This window comes from Meles meles, chromosome 20 (assembly GCF_922984935.1).
Source record: "Meles meles chromosome 20, mMelMel3.1 paternal haplotype, whole genome shotgun sequence".
Classification (NCBI taxonomy): Eukaryota; Metazoa; Chordata; class Mammalia; order Carnivora; family Mustelidae; genus Meles; species Meles meles.
The window spans coordinates 17,407,656-17,424,936 of NC_060085.1; the positions used below are offsets into that span (position 1 = coordinate 17,407,656).

The 17,281-nt window shown below is 48.4% G+C and overlaps 1 protein-coding gene across 7 annotated transcripts in view; it reads right to left on the bottom strand.

Annotated features, from left to right (window-relative positions):
• The window catches only part of KIF9 (kinesin family member 9), a 59,782-nt gene that overhangs the window by 33,123 nt on the left and 9,378 nt on the right, over positions 1-17,281 (bottom strand). For all 7 annotated transcript variants that reach the window (XM_045990165.1, XM_045990164.1, XM_045990167.1 and 4 more), the window contains 7 exons: positions 17,163-17,269; positions 15,169-15,393; positions 9,692-9,775; positions 9,490-9,582; positions 8,261-8,408; positions 7,119-7,183; positions 4,662-4,739 (listed from right to left, as the gene is read on the bottom strand). In XM_045990165.1, coding sequence (XP_045846121.1) covers positions 4,662-4,739; positions 7,119-7,183; positions 8,261-8,408; positions 9,490-9,582; positions 9,692-9,775; positions 15,169-15,393; positions 17,163-17,269 — 800 coding nt within the window. The remainder of the gene's footprint in view (positions 1-4,661; positions 4,740-7,118; positions 7,184-8,260; positions 8,409-9,489; positions 9,583-9,691; positions 9,776-15,168; positions 15,394-17,162; positions 17,270-17,281) is intronic.

Genomic DNA, 17,281 nt, shown 5'->3' on the forward strand with positions numbered 1-17,281 from the left:
TGTGCCCTTTGACTATCATCTCTCCTTTCCTCGGCCCCTGCCCCTACTCTTGATAACTACCACTCTACTCCCTGCTTCTATTAATTTGACCTTTTAGGTTTCACATATAGTGAGATCATGCATTATTTTTCTTTCTGTATCTGGTTTATTTCACTTGGCATAATGTCCTCCAGGGCTATCCATGTTGTCGCAAATAGCAAGATCTAGACTCACTTCCTGGTTTGTTTGTTTTTTTAAATAGTTTATTTATTTAAATAATCTCTACACCCAACATGGGGTTTGAACTCACAACCCAAAGATCAAGAGTCACATGCTCGGGGCACCTGGGTGGCTCAGTTATTAAGCGGTTGCCTTGGGCTCAGGTCAGGATCCCACAGTCCTGGGATTGAGCCCTGCATTGGGCTCCCTGCTTGGTGGGAAGCCTTCTTCTCCCCCTCCCGCTCCCCCTGCTTGTATTCCCTTTCTCACTGTGTCTCTCTCTCCAGCAATTAAACAAATAAATAAAAATGAGACACTGAGAGAGAGGGGATACAAGCAGGGCGAGCAGGAAGGGGAGAAGCAGGCTTCCCGCTGAGCAGGGAGCCCAATGCGGGGCTTGGTCCCATCATGATCTGAGCCAAAGGCAGACGCCTAACGACTGAGCCACCCAGGCACCGCAATAAATAAAAATCTTTTTTAAAAAAATAGTCACAAGCTCTCCCAACTGAGCCAGCCAGGCGCCCCTAGACTCACTTATTTCTTATACTTATTATCTCTTTCTCTCTCCCACCCCCAGCAGACCATCATCTCTTTGGGGACAGAGACATGTGTTTATTTGTATACTAACATTCCAAGTGCTTCAAAAAGTGTCTGGCACGTGGTAAGTGCTCTGTAGACTTTAGGTGAATGGATAAATGATATATTTCTAGAAACAGAATTGCTGAGTCATTTTTACAGTTGATAGATGAGAGGCACAAGGGATTTTATGCTGAGAACCGTCACTGTGAACAGGGCTTCCTTCAGTTGTCAAAAAATGGCCACTGGAGGGAGCGCCTGACAACTAGATCCTGGGACTGGTGCCCAAAGCTGTGACCAGTCTGTAGGGGTGACAGAACCCTGGCATCCTGGTGGCTCTGTGGCAGTTCAGGGCACAAAGCCTGGGACTCAAAGCGCATGACCAGGGTCCAAATCTGGCTCTGCCCCTCTGGGAAGCCCCAAGATGGTCCCTTTCAAGTAGACTTCCTATGAGGTCAACAGGAGAGGCTTGGTGGCCAGCCCGTCCTCTCAGCTGAGGGATCCCCGCTCTGGAAAAGACGTCATGCCCCAGCTAGAGAAAGTCTGGTTGCACCGCTGAGGGCCTCCAGTGGGACTGTCCAGTGTGGCAGGGGGAGCCAGGCTTAGATCTCTGAGCCAGTCAGGTGATGTGGGGAGATGTGCCCCTGCTCCCAGGGGAACCAGCCTCCATGTCACATCCTGAGAGCACTGGAGCTGCTTCTCCTAATGCCTGACAGTCTGACTGAGGGAAGCTGCTTGGAAACACAGGGCAGGAGCTGCGGGCCCCACAGAACAGCAGCACCTCCTAGCTGACGGATTCCTTTTTGGTGGGGGGGGTACCCCAGGTGGAACACAAAACCTGGCCAAGTCCTTTAAAGCCCAGGGCCCTTTTCTGGATGGAATCAGCACAGACTCACATAAGTTTTCTGATGGTCAGGGGTTTTCAGCATAAGCATAATGAGGATAATTCAGAAAGTTCTGCTTAAGGAGCACAGCAGGCTACCAGCGGCTGTCCGCCCAGGAAGCTTCCCTTGTTGACCCCCACCCCTCGCCGCCTGCCGGTGCTCTCTTTTCTCAGCAGAAGAGAACAAGTGTCGCTCTGCTGCCTGTTTATGCCCGAGGCTCACAGCCTTTACACCCCCTCACAGCATCACAAACTCACAGAATGGGAGGGTCACAGGAGTTCATCAGTCCCAACCTGAGTTCAAGGGTGAAAACCTCAAGGCTCAGAGACAGCTGGTGGCAGAGGCAGATCAGAAACTCAGTCTCCCGCCTTACGGCCGGCCCCACCACCGAGGAAATGCCATGGAAGCTACCCCACCGCCTCAAAAAGAGGCATCTATGCTGAAGATGGTGCTAGAAATAACACTGGCAGGCTGGCTGTGGTCCAGGGAAGGGGCAACCAAAGGAATTCCTCAGGTCTCAAGAATTCTTGCTTATAAATGCTGATCATAAAGATCATACAAACGGCCACGCTGGGTGACACGGAGACTTGCTTGGCTGGCACCAACCATGCCAATTTCGGAACAAAAATTACACAGAAGGGCATGGAAGTGCTTGCTGTCAGGTGCACGGCCTACCCAGCAAGGTTCGCATGTGGCAATGTGAGGGTCCCAAGTTCAGAGGACACTGGATGAGGAAATTAACAGAAATAAATAAAATCCCCAAACTACAGAAAAGCATAGCAAATAATGCCATAAAACCCGGGAAGACCATCCCAAAACTGGACTTGAACAGTCAGATGTCCTATTGGGTTCAATTTTTATTTTTGTTTTTCATTTTAAGAGATAAAACATGGCAGGGTGCCTGGGTGGCCCATTGGGTTAAAGCCTCTGCCTTCAGCTCAGGTCATGATCCCAGGGTCCTGGGATCAAGTCCCAAATCGGGCTCTCTGCTCAGCGGGGAGCCTGCTTCTCCATCTCTCTCTGCGTGCCTCTCTGCCTACTTGTGATCGCTGTCTGTCAAATAAATAAATAAAATCTTTTTTAAAAGAGAGAGATAAAACATGGTAGATAAATGTGAAGCAGCTATGAGCCTCACTCCAAGTCCATACCCCCCGACATCCCAGAGGGAACCCCCAACCTCTGTGTGGTCTTCCCACCCCCACGCTTTTTTCTTTCACTGCCCTCGCATCTATCCATTCATGAACTTCAGCTTTGCTGTGCACATTTTTAGACTCGGTGGAAATGATAGAAGCTAGCGTTTGGCTTGCTGCGGTCCCACTTGAGATTATCCAGACTTGCAACTTGAGCCTGGACTCCCTCCCTCTGTATCTCACTTAGCTAGTCTCCTGTTAATTAAAGGCTACTGATCCAATGAGCAGTGGGAGCCCCGTTCTGTCCTGAGGCCGTTCACACACGTTTGCAAAGAACGCTTCTAGACTGCCCACCCAGAAAGGGACCCTGCTGACCCGTACGAGTGAGTAGGGGACTAGCTAACATTTACTGAGCATTTACTCCATGACAGCACTTTTAAGGGGTTTCTCCCCGTGAGCTTATTCTTCACCACATCTCTTTGAGAGTGGATTCTGCTACTTCTCCAGTTCACAGTTGAAGACACTGAGGCTTAGGAAGGGTAAGCATCTCACTGAGGCTAGGCAGCTGAAGGAAGGAAAGAGCATACCACGATGGCCCACTGTGGGGACCATGGCTCTTGACTACTGTGCCAATGGTGCTCAAGAGTGGCCCCAGGGGCGCCTGGGTGGCTCAGTGGGTTAAAGCCTCTGCCTTCGGCTCAGGTCATGATCCCAGGGTCCTGGGATCGAGTCCCGCATCGGGCTCTCTGCTCAGCAGGGAGCCTGCTTCCTCCTCTCTCTGCCTGCCTCTCTGCCTACTTGTGATCTCTGTCTGTCAAATAAATAAAAGAAATCTTTAAAAAATAAAATAAAATGGTTTAAAAAAAAAAAAAGAGTGGCCCCAGAACAGCATTAGCAGCAGCAGCAGCAGCAGCAGCAGCAGCGGGGATCTTACTAGAAATGTGAATCTTTAAGCCTCACCCCTCCACCAATGGAATTAGGAACTCTGCAAATGGGTCCAGTGACTTGCTATTCAGGAAGCCTGCCCGGGGTTCGGATACCCATGCATGTTTGAGAGCCACGGCTCTAACTAACCCAATACCTTCCTCTGCCTCCAAGCCATGGGTTAGCTCTAGGGAACCACAGGGACCATTATTTTCCATCAGGATTTAGACTCTGGAAGGTCTAATTAACAGCTTTGTCATGAGTTTAGGGCACGCATATGCTCCTGTCTCTGGTAACTGTGATCCTACAAGCATCCGAAAGGAAAGCCAAGTTACCAGTAAATGAGTTTTGATTTGGCGAGATGTTGCCAGCATGCTCTCCACGGCAGCTGGATAGATGACACTCTGGCCAGAGACAGACACAGACCCCTGTCTCTGCACATCCCCACCGTCATTCTCCATCATCAGAACAATTCTAGTTTGGGCTAGTCTGAGGGTGGAATCCCACTAAGCTGTCAACCTGCATTTCCCTGGGCAGTGGTGATGCTGAGCATGACTTCTGGTTGGTCAGCTCTGCTTGCTTAAAGGGATCACACAGGTAGGGAGGAAAGAGGTTCTGTGGTGACATCACCAGATGAGTCTGAGAGTCTGTCCACACTTACTTCACTTTGAAACAGTTAGCTCTAAGGAACTCTCCCCCAGAAGCCCCAAAGCCTCACACATGAACTGGGTGGTAACCTGCCCTAGCCCTTTCATCTGTGTGCTGGCCCCCTAGAGGGTCTCCAGGGACTCTGAAGACCCTGGCCTGCCCCAGGGTGTAAAAGGACAGACCCAAGATTGCATGGGGATCTTCAGTTGAGGCAGGAAGGGAAGTGAGGCTTGTGTGACCCAGGCAGCACACCCACATACCTTCCCCCCCGTGAGACACCTGCCCACAAGCCCCTTAGTACCTCAGCATCATACTTCTCATTGATGGCAGGCTCTGTGGTGACCAGCTTCATCCTGCTGGCGAACCGCAGTGAAGACAGCTGAAAAATAGATCAGACAGACCCCTGTGTCTTTGGCCAATGGCTCGTGAGTGGAGATATTTGCAAAGGAGGTCCAAGGAGCCCACCGGCAAAGATGAATCTCTGCATATAGACATACTCCAAAGTGAAGGCTGGGGTCTCCTTCTTGGGGAGAAGGGAGGGGCAGCCAGGCAGGGGTAATTACGGCCGGAGGCCCATGAGGCAGCCACGGAAGCAGGCACTTGAGAAACAGCCACAACACGCTGCTCCACGGCACTGTTGTTGCATGAGAGGTGGAGGCCTGCTCCCGACAGTGGGAAACAGCCAGGGGTAGCACAGGGCGGGCCCTGAGATCCCAGCCTCACACCGTGCCGGGCTGACTCGGGGCCCTGAAACAGGGAGGCAGACTTGGGGGTGGGGGCGGGGTCACCCAGGAGTGGCCCAGAAGAAGGCCCGAAAGGGCTCTTCCTTCAAGCAGTCTGGTCTAGTGGTTAGGAACTCTGCCCTGACCCACCGTGCAACCTCTGACAGGCTTTGGAGCTTCTCTGTAAGGTTGGGAAGAGCTGCCTCCCAGGGCCGGGGAGGCTTGGTGAAGAGGTCTCTAACATGCTCTCTACACGACTGGCCCACAGCAAGCCCTCGGGAGGAGGCCCCTGTCACTGCAGCCGGAGCGGCTTCTGTGTGGGCTGGATTCAGGCTCTCCTACTCCGCACACAGCAGCAAGTGTGGCCAGGGCGCCCTCGCTGTATCTACTCCCACACGTTACAGGCAGTGTCACTGAATAAAGCAACATGATCCTTGACAGGAATAGGGTGGAAGATTTAAAGCACTTGAAAAAGAGAATCATTAGCTTCCACACCCCAATATGCCTTTGTCCCAAACCCCCGAAGCCCTTCCAATAGCAGCTCCGGGCTCCGTGGGGTGTATCCTGGGTCACAAAGCTCTGAGGATGTCAGGGACCAGGTGAGCTGCTTCCTATGCGGTGACCATCTCAGGTGTGGGGATAAGGAGAGAGGGGGCCTGTCTCAGAGGGCATTTCTCAACAAGGCAGTCAGGAGGCCCGATTTTCATATGGCTTCTCTTGGGGTTCACCCGTGCTTTGTCATGCTATGAGACTGGGAGGTTCCTGAAGCCTTCCTCTGGGGATGCTGCCTGCACGTCAGCAGGAGCTCCCTCCTGGCCTCCCAAGTCCCAGGGCACCCTCTCTGGACGCAGGTCGGTCCCTAATGCAAGAAACTGGGAGGCCCTGCAGTGTGCCTGGAAAGGACCTGTTTCGCCTAAGTGGATTCTCCAGATGACTGAAGCTTGCCCTAACCATCCACCCTTGACAAAACAAAATGCCTACAGAGAGCTTCCCAAATCTGCCTGAGTATGATAAGTGACCCTTCAGAGGAAGACCGCTGCCGGGGTGCCCAGCTGCGTGAGCTCACCCGTGTCACTGCCTCAGCCATTATGGCCTATATGACTGCCTCTGGTTCTCATAAGCTTGTCCCCTCCCAGGTCACCTGGGTCCTGCAGCTGGGTTAATCTCCCTGAGTCACAACGCTGGCCACAGCCCTCCCCTACTCAAACGCCATGGCACCTCAGCAACGGGCAGAACAGCGAAAGCGTCAGCCCGGCCACCAGTGCCCGTGTAGCCTCTGCAGTTTTTTCTCCACTTCTCCTTCCCGGGCCCTCCCCTGCAGAGGCCAGATGTTCCTGGCACGGCCCACACCTTCGGGCCTACAGTCCCCTCTGCCAGGGGCACCTCAGCTTTCTGTACCACACATCCTCTAACCGCAGCCGGCTCGGTGTCCACCTTCCTCACCCCGGTTTCAGGAAAAGTCCCGTTGCCTCTGAAGGGCTCCTTCATCCGGGCCTCTCACGTTACTGAGGGCCATGGCAAGGAACCCTGCCTCCTCAGGCCACAGGCACCTCACCTTGCCCAAGCTGCTCTTCCCAGCACATCCCCACCACCTTACACACAGCGCACATGCTTAATGCCTGTCAGCTCACACAGGCCTTATAACACAGCCCAGGATCTGTGGTACTTCTAAGACTTTTTAAGTGTGTAATTATGAAGAACAAGAAATCCGCTGTCCTAGATCCCAGTTCACAGGAGCAGCACCCCAGGGAGCACAGTCCTTTCCCCCTGCGAAACTCCCCTCACAGAGGCCCCCACCCTGTGTCTGCTTCCTGCCTTGTCTCCTCCTCAACACAGCCTCTGCCCCTTGGTAGTTGGTATGTGGATCCTGCCTGGGCCTCCCGCAGCAATTTTGGCTGATTCATCTCCTGGATCCCTTCCCTTTTGACAATGTCTGTGCTAAGTATGCCAGCTTAGCCAGCCCAGAGCCAGCCTTACCCAGCCCTGGAACCCGTGAGAAGGATTCCAAGTAGGCCATGTGGGCTGTCTTTACATACCGTCTCTTCTAACTGGGCGGCTTCTCCATAGATGTTCGTCAGGAGGACCATATTGCAATTTCCCCCTGCAGAAAGCAGGACACAGAAGCACCATGAACCATGTGGGTTTTCTGCCAAGAGATTCCTTTAAGGCTGGTAGGGGTCTGTTATGGATTGAGTGTCTGTGTCCTGTCAAAATTCCTATGTTGAAGTCCTATCCCCCAATGTGATCGCATCCAGAGATGGGGTTTGTGGGAAGTAATGAGTTTAGATGGGGTCCTAAGAGCGGAGGCCCCATAATGGGATTAGTGGCCCTGTAAGAAAGAGAGAGAGACAAGAACTCTGTCTTTCTGGTCCCTCTCTCGTTTCTTTCTTTCTCTTGGCCATGTGAAGGCACGGCAAGAAAGCAGCCGTCTACAAGCCAGAAACAGAGTCCTCACCAGGAACCATCCATGCTAAACCCTGATCAGGGATTTGTAGCCTCCAGAGCTGTAAGAGACAAACGTCTGTTGTGTGGGCCCCCCAGTCTGTTATGGCCGCCCAAGCTGACTCAGACAGGGTCACAGGGGACACATCCAAGCATGTTTGAGGCTGGAGGAGGGAAGGGAAGGGGAGAGGCCACAGGATGTACCTAAAAGAGGAGCGGGGGAAGAGCAGAGGAGAACTGGCATGGAGCAGGGTAGGGTGGGGAGACAGCTGTGGGCCAGGGTTTTGCTACTGGTGTCACTCCACCAATAATCAGACACCCATGACTGCACCATCAGGCCCAACACGAAAGCCTAGAGACACACGGATGAAAAGACACAGCCCCGGCTCCTCTAATACAGAGGCCGTAGGGGAAAAGAAGGCAATGTAGGGACAGGCCCACCACGGTCTTGAAGGCCATGAAGGATTCTGCCAGGTTTGGGGATGGGGGAAAGGAGACGGTATTCCCAGCAGAGGGAAAAGCTTCCACCAATGTTCTGCGGGAATAGCACGGCACACTGTGGGTGACAGAAAAGGATACCACTCATGCTTCTGCCTTTTCCGCTGTGTCTGTGTCTGAGGTCACTGAGAAAAGGCCACAGGGAAGTGCAGGCCAGCGGAAGGGAGCAATTCTGTGATCACCAGCGGCAGTGAGGCCCGGCCTGTCCCTCCTCCCGGGGTATGGCCTGCACCCTCACCTAACGAGTCCTTCAGGGCGTGGGTGAGCTTGCTTTGGCGGAAGGGGACGTGGTCCCGCTTCTGGTCCCCGAGGGCAATGATGGCCTGCTCCAGGAATGACAGCGACTTGTTGATGTAGGTGGCTTCCTTCAGCATGCGGCCCTCAGACTACAAACCAAAAGTCACGTCCACGTCACACCAAGTGGGGAGGCGGCCCCGTGGAGAACCCTGTCGGTGGGTGGCCAGGCCAGAGCCTCTTTCCCAGAGCCCGCCATCCTCCCAGTGTCATGGGACTGTATCCCACCTCAGGATAATACTAATACTCCAGGAATGCTCCTGCAAATATTTATGGGGGCGTTCACGTGCATATGAATACGTACGTGAATATTCCTATGCTGACTCACTTAACAGTCACACCGGCATGAATCCGCCCAGGAATGTTTGTACAGATATGTTAGCACATCACCCCGAGGCTATCATACGCATAAAAACACATAGACAAATGCACACAGGAGGGGCGCCTGGGAGGCTCAGTCAGTAAAGTGTCTGACTCTTGATTTCCACTCAGGTCATGATGGCAGGGTTGTGGGACTGAGTCCTGTGTCCCGACCTGTGCTCAGCATGGAGTCTGCTTGTCCCTCCCCCTCTGCTCCACCCCACCTGTGCGCATGCTCCCTCTCATTCTCTCTCTCCGCCCGCCCCCCGCCTTGTTCTCTAGCTCTAAAATAAATAAATAAAATCTTTTTAAAAACGCACATAGAAAAAAAAATGCACATAGAATCGCTTCCCAGCCTTTCGGCTAAGATCAAGTGTAAAAATGAATGTAGAAATGTATTCAGTGAATCCTGTGAATTCTTATGTTACTACTCAAACGCGCGTGAATGTCTGAGATGAAATGTGGTAAGACTCATGGGGACACCCCTCTCCCCACACACAGAGAAAGGCTAATACTAGCACAAAGCATTTACTGAGCACTTTCTGAGGGCTGGGCACCTTGCTAAGAATTTAGGCGCCATCATCTCAATGTTCACAAGAATCCCATTAGGTAGGAACTACAACTATGTTGCTGCTGGTTCACCTCTACTGATACCAGATCCCCCAGCTCCAGAGGGTCAAGCCCACATGCTCTAGCGTGCCTAGCTGAGCACTGGGCTCTCAAAGACCCCCTGAGGGATAGCCCATGTGCACAGGCTCAATGCCGGAAACAGGCTGTGGCTTGCTGTGAAGGCACCTCCTGTTACCCACTTACCCCAGACTTCCCCAGCCTTTCCGAGCCCGCTAGGTCCACCAGGTTAATTTTGGAAGTGACGTACTTTTCATCTGACAAAGTCCGTGAATGGGCCTACAAAACATCCAAACAGAGGTTAGACATCACAGGGAGAAACTTCTGACCTAGGAGGTCCCCAGGACATGGCCGCCCCTCCCGGACTCTTCAAGGAGCTCGTACTCACCTCCACATAGATGGTGAAAATGCAGTGTGACCTGGATGAGTTTTTGTTCATCGTGTGGGAGGCTATAATCCTGTTGGTCTCTCCCTGAAAAGGAGGGGGAACATAGACAGCATTTTGAAAAATTAAAATAGTAAGATATTTGGGTCATTTTTAACTATACCAACAGCTACACAAGTGATTTCATGTTACTGCCATCAGACCTTCCAGAGAAATCTCATTTATAAACTAGTAGAATGGGAGACCAATCTGGAGTCCAAACCTAGACCTTTATCCTCCACTAGGGTGTGTGAATCTGTAGAGCATTCTGAAAAGCAAAGTAGCAATAAATATTAAGAGTTTAGAGGACACCTAGGTGGCTTAGTCGGTTGAGCATCTGCCTTTGGCTCTAGTCATGATCCCAGGGTCCTGGGATCCAGCCCCACACAGGGCTCCCTGCCCATCAGGGACTCTGCTTCTCTTTTTCCCTCCTGCTCATGCTCTGTCTCTAATAAATAAAATCTTTAAAAAAAAATGAAGAGTCTTAGAAATGTTCACGAGTACTGACTCACAATCAACCTACATATTCAGTGATTAGGGAATGGTCTGTCTGTAGAGCGGAATGTGACACAGCCAGGAAAATGTTGACAAATATTTTTTAATGACAGAGAAACATAGAACCCAAAATCATAGCAAACTAACTTCAACGGCACATTTAAAGGATCATACACCAGGAGAATGGGAGACTAACCCCTGGGATGCAAAGATGGTACAGCACATGCCAATCAATCAATGGGGTGCACCACATCAATCAAATGAAGGGTGAAATCACATGGCAGGGCAATCTAAGGAACACAAAAGCACTCCCACAAGAAAGAATACACAGATGCTTCCAATAAGATGCTGAGAATGGTCACTTCTTGGTTGGGGTTTAGAGGTCATTTCTTTATTTTTTTCATTTTTTCAAAAGATTTTATTTTTAAGTAATCTCCACACCCAACGTGGGGCTCGAACTCACAGCCCTGAGATCCAGAGCAGCATGCTCCACAAACTGAGCCAGCCAGGTGCTCCCACGTCTTTTTTTAATATATGTTTGCGTTTTTGTGTTTTTACAGTGAACACGTTATTACTTTTTTTTCTGAAGATTTTTTATTTATTTGAGAGAGAGCACACATGTGCGTGTGTGTACATAGAGATGGGGGGGGAGTAGCAGAGGGAGAAGCAAACTCCCCGCTGAGCAGAGAGCCTGACATGTGGCTCATCCCAGGACCCTGAGATCATGACCTGAGTCGAAGGCAGAGGGTTTAACCCACTGAGCCACCCAGGCACCCTTTTTTTTTTTTTAAGATTAGTAACTTGTATTTTTTTTTTAAAGATTTTATTTATTTATTTGTCAGAGAGAGAAAGAGCATGCACAAGCAGGCAGAGTGGTAGGCAGAGGTAAGAGAGAGAAGCAGACTCCCCACTGAGCAAGGAGTCCGATGTAGGACTCGATCCCAGGACTGCAGGATCACAACCTGAGCTGAAGGCAGTGGCTTAACAGGCTGAGCCACCCAGGTGTCCCGTAACTTGTCTTTTTAAAGGGACACCAGGCCCTTGCCTCTAATTCACAGAATTGGGCCCTATGATCAGAATACACCTAAATACGTGGCAGAAATGGCTGTTCTTAGGAGAAAACGGTCCTGTGGGAGAGACCCCCATCCCCTTAAATGCCCCAGAGAAATACTCTGAACAAGGCCCAAAGCAGTGGGGAGAGGAAGGGAAGCCCTAAGCCATGGAGCAGACCTGGCTGACCTCCTCGCTGACCCCCATGGCCATGTCTCCACAGTTTCTCACTGTCACCTGTCCCACAAATTCAGTGACATTCACCAAAAGCAAAAGGGGTAACTACACCTTCATCCGTCAGTCACCTCTTTGTGAAGTGCTCTCTCCCTTTATCTTTCTGGCTTCCACTAGGCAAGCTCTGATGGCCTGAGAAGTGTACTTCCCTCCATGAAGAGTTCTGTACTAACTCCTCCGGAGCCTTCCTTACACAGCATAGCAATCTAGAAACTTCCACCTGACCTTCCCTCCCTTCACCTGAGGCTTGCATCATGGCTTGACAGCTGACCAGCCTTACCCAGTTCCCTCCCTGCTTCCTTGATACAGGAACTTCCCCTCATAAAATCTGCACATTTAATCCCATCTTGGCCTCTGCTTCTCAGAGAATCCAGACTAACACATTTTGAAAAGACTGTTGAATAGACTGACAATTGGCTTCTCACACTAATGATGGAAAACATAACTCTGCAATGGTATCTTTAATTTGGTAGAAGCGAACAAATGACAAAATAGAATTTTATACCCAGCAAAACTATCTTTCGAGATTTAGGATAAAATAAGGACATTTCAAAATACAAGAAACTCTGTTGCAGGCACACTCACTGTAAAGGATATATAACAGAAAGAAAGAAAACATCCTCCAGTGGAAGGTTATGGAGAAAAGAAAGTGGTAAATATGAGGGTAAATGTCAAAAAATGCAGACTATATAAAACATTAATAATGATTCCCTTGTGGAGTCAAAAAACAAAAATGTAAAAGACAAGACGACAATCCTAAGGTTCTTACAGAATCCAGGAGGAGGGAGAGGCCTTCATGAACTTCAGATTTTGAGAGGTTTTATTTTAAAATAATTGTTAACACGATTAAAATGGCAATATTATAGTAAAACATAATGTTGGGGATAAAATGACATTTTATTTTGATCCACAGGAAGTTTCAAAGAAATGTACAGGCAGGTCCTCTGTACCCTTCACTCAGCCTCTCCCTGTGATGATACCTTGCAAAACTATAGCACAACATCAAAGCCAAGAAGCTGACATTGGTATAATCCACAGAGCTGATTCAGATTTCACTAGATAGGTATGTTCATTTGGGTATGTACACATTAACTAAATGTGCAAGTTGTTATTCTAGGATAAACTGAGAAGGCGAGAGAATATAAATATGAATGAACATTTAGCCTCTAAATTAGTAAAGGGGGCAAAAAGGACAATTAGAAATTAAACATTCAGTTAAAAAGAAGGCAGGGGGAGCGCCCGGGTGGCTCAGTCAGTTGGGCGTCTGCCTTTGGCAAGGATGATGGTTGCAGGATCCTGGAATCAAGTCCCGCATCAGGCTCCCTGCTCAGCAGGAAGTCTGCTTCTCCCTCTGCCCCTCCCCCTGCTCATGCATTCTCTCACTCTCTCTCAAACAGGCAAATAAAAATCTTAAAAAAACAACAACAAAAGGGGGGCAAGAGCACCTGGGTGGCTTAGTCAGTTAGACATCTGCCTTTGGCTCAGGTTATGATCACAGGGTCCCGGGATCGAGCCCCACGTTGGGCTCCCCGCTTGGCAGGAAACCTGCTTCTCCCTCTCCCACTTCTCCTGCTTGTGTTCCCTCTCTCGTTGTGTCTCTCTCTGTTCAATAAACAAATAAAACCTTCTAATAATAATAATAATAAATAATAAATTCCAAAAAAATTTGAACTATGCTGTTGGAGGAAATACAGGTGGTAAACCTATAAAGAAGACCAAAGAAATGATCATAAGTCAGGAGAGTGGTTATTACCAAAGGAATGAATAAACACTTATTCATGATAAAAACCCTTCCCAAACTTGGATCTTCTTTAACCTGAAGCCACCAAAAACCTACAGCAAACATCCTTCATCATGGTGAAATGTTAAGAGCAACAAGAGGACAAGAAAGCCCAACCGCTGCCTCCTGGGACGCTACCTTCCCTGTAGATGCAAGGGTTCCATGTGTAAATCACCCCAGAGGACACCTAAGTGACTTTTTTTTAAAAAGTTTTATTGACACATAATTTAAATAGCATAAAATTCTCTGTTTTAAAGATACGATTCAGTGATTGTTTTTAGCAAACTCACAAAGTTGTGCAACCATCACCACAATCCTGTTTTAGAAATGTTGTGTAACTCCGAAAAGTTCCCTGGGCCCATCTGCAACCATTTCCCACTCCTTCCCCCAGGTAACCGCTAATCTGCCTTCTGTCTCTAAAGATGTGTCCACTGGGACATTTCAAACGAATGGAATTATACAGGATAGATCTTTTGTGTTTCTTTTATGGAGCATTTTCTTGAGATTCGCCCATATTGTACCATCTACTGCTACTCCATTTCTTTTTTTTTTTTTTTTAAGATTTTATTTATTTATTTGACAGAGAGATCACAAGGAGGCAGAGAGTCAGGCAGAGAGAGAGGAGGAAGCAGGCTTCACACTGCGCAGAGAGCCCGATGTGGGGCTCAATCCCAGGACCCTGAACCATGACCTGAGCCGAAGGCAGAGGCTTTAACCCACTGAGCCACCCAGGCACCCCTCCCATTTCTTTTTATTGCTGAATAGTTTTCCATCATATGATTGTAACTCATTTTGTTTACCCATTTATCAGGTGATGGATATTTTGATTATTTCTAGTCTTTGGCTATCATGAATGATGCTGCTATAATATTTGCCTACAAGTCTTCGTGTGAACACAGGCTCTCATTTCTCTTGGGAAAATACCTAGGAACAGAATTGCTAGGTCCTATGATAAAATTAATGTTTACCTTTTTAGGAAACAGCCAAAATGGCTGCACCGTTGTACATTTCAGCAACAAAGTATAAGAGTTCCAACCTAGGGGTGCCTAGGCGGCTCAGTCGATTAACCATCTGCCTTCAGCTCAAGTCATGATCTCAGGGTCCTAGGACTGAGCCCCATAACCAGCTCCCGGCTCAGTGGAGAGTCTGTTTCTCTCTCCCTTTGCCCCTCCCCCCATGTTTATTATCTCTCAAATAAATAAATAAAATCTTTTTTAAAAAAAGAGTTCCAACCTATATGCCTTTTAAAAAAATAGCATGCATTGAGGAATTTATAGATTTGTAAGAGCTCTTACATACTAAGGATGTTAATCCTTATTTTTTTCTACATTATAAATGACCATGACTTAATGTTAACTGAAAAAAAGGATAATCTCAACTATGTTAAGAAAAAATTGCACGGGGAAAAAAATACTAGAGGAAAATAAGCCAAAATATACATTATTGTTGCTGTATGTAGGAAACAGACAAGTGAATTCTTTTTTTGTTCCTGTATTTTTTCTTTACTATCTGAACTTGCTAAATGAACATATATTAATATTCATTCCAATTATCAAAGTAAGTGAAAAACTAAGGAGGAGGGAGGGAGCAAAGTAAAAAAGGGAAGAGGGATGCCTGGGTGGCTCAGTCCATTAAGCCTCTGCCTTCAGCAGGGTCCTGGGATCAAGTCCTGCATCGGGCTCCTTGCTCAGTGGGAAGCCTGCTTCTCCCTCTGCCTGTGGCTCCCTCTGCTCTCGCTCTTTCTCTATGACAAATACATTAATAAAATCTTTAATAAATAAATATAAAAATATAAAAAAGGGAAAAAAAGAAAGGAGGGAAAGAAGGAGGAAGGGAGGAAGGAGAGAAGGAAGGAAGGGGCCCTCAGACTTGGTCATCTCACCTCAAAAAGGAGGCTGAAGGCATCCTCCTCTTGATTTGTAAGGTGGACTGACAAGCCCTTAATGAAGACCCCTTGAGGGTTTTCCACAATGGTCATTGGTGTGACTGACGGCCCAACATAGGGCAGAGTAGACAGGAGATCAAACAGACTCTCATTGTAGATTTCCAGGTAGGAAACACGCACAGTGATGGCATGTGTGGGGCGTTCTTCGATCATCCTAAAAACCTAGATGGGGGATTGGACAGCAGTCACCAAGAGCAAAACTCCAATGACCAGCCCGTGTTAGAAGGATTCTGGCCTCAGCAGGGAACATCAAAAAGTACAATAAAAAAATCTTTGTCCTAAAAGAATTTATAGTCTAGCTGGCATGATGGTCATCATCAACAATTACTACTATCAGTCTATTGAGTGATAATTATTATCATGTAGTTTTTTGAGGCCTGACTTAACAGATTGAAAAGCCCCATGACATGATGAATGGAAAAGACTCTGGAGTGAAGATCCCTTATTTCATGGGGTCTCAACATATAGACACCTCTTTCATATCCATTATTTAATTCCATGCTCACAACTCCCCTGTGACTGAAACAATGCAGGGGCAATGCCCACCTGTGGCAAGCTCCATGCAATGAAATTATGTGTCTGTGGTCACTTAGCTACTGAGAAAAACCAAGCCTAAACTCAGTCTTCCCAGCTCCAAATACCTTCCCTGGTACTTTTGGGCAAGTGACTTTGGACTGGTCATTTCCTCTCTCTGGACCTTAACTTTCTTAACTGTCAAATGGGCAGTGGGGGTTGGGCTAGATGATCCCTTAGGCCCTCACCTTGCTCTAACAGTCTAGGTCTGTGCTGTCCAACATGGTAGAAACCAGTCCCAAGTGGCTGCTGAGAACTTGAAATGTGGCTGATGCAAATGAGAGACGGAATTTTAAATTTTATTTAATTGTAACTAATTTGAATTTAAATTTCAAAGCAGCTCCTAAATTCAGTTACTGGTAAACTTTTCAGTATGTTTGGAAGAACTTGGGTTTATCAATCTACTTCTTCAACAGTAAATTTTATGAAATCTAAATACAGATCAAGTATTCCTGATGAGTATTTAGTGTCTAAATGGAAATAGGCCATAAGCATAAAACATGCGCCACAAAGACTTGGTGTGAGAAAAATAAGGTAAAATACCTCAAGAGTTTTCACATCGATATATGACATGGAGATTACATTTTGCATATACTGACATAAAATATATCAAAATCACCTTTGCCTGTTCACTTTTTAAACTGGTTATGGGAAAACCCCAAATTGCGTGTGTGGCTTCCGTTATATTTTACTGGGCAACACTACTGAAGCTGAAGATGCTGAGATCTTGAAGCCTTGACAGTGAGGCATGAAGAAGACTGCTTCACCAATGAGAGCCAGGCGGTCCATACAGGGTCCTTTCCATTTCTTACACGACAGGGCTAGAAAACCTCAAGATGCTTTTGGGAAAAAGCCGCTTTGCCGCCTATCTCCCCAAAGAGGGTCCTCACAGGACTCCACAGGAAAGCCCCTCTATGCTGCGTTCAGTCAGAGTTCCCAGACCTGCCAGGGCTGACTCAGTCCTGCCCGCTCATGTTGTGCCTGCTTCTTCCCTTTGCTCTTTCTGGGGCAGTGGTGGTGGTAGGAGCCAGAGCAGGCCAGTAAGGCCGCTCTCTAAGAGTCCGTATCCCCCTCATTAGAACAAGGAAGGAACATGATTAGGACCTCCAAATCCTTAATTACAGGATCACAGACCAGTGTGGGAGCCAAGAGGCCAGTTGACACATTCTCACAAATGAGGAAACAGGCTCTGCGTGGGCTTGGGTCAAACTCTGAAATCCGAACTCCCAGTTTTCTGAGGCCTCTGCATCCCCCACCCCCTCAGTGTGCATCCTGTGTCTGGTAGCAGGCCTAGGGTCGGCAGCAGCTGTGTAAGAGGAGGGATCCGTGCAGCACCCCGCCTGTGGCCCCCTCCCTACCTGCTGTAGGGCACGAGGAAGGATCCCCCGGTGCTTGTAATTCTCAGTTGCCCCTGTCATGGTGTATGTCTTGCCAGCTCCCGTCTGCCCATAACACATGATGGTACCTGCAAATATTT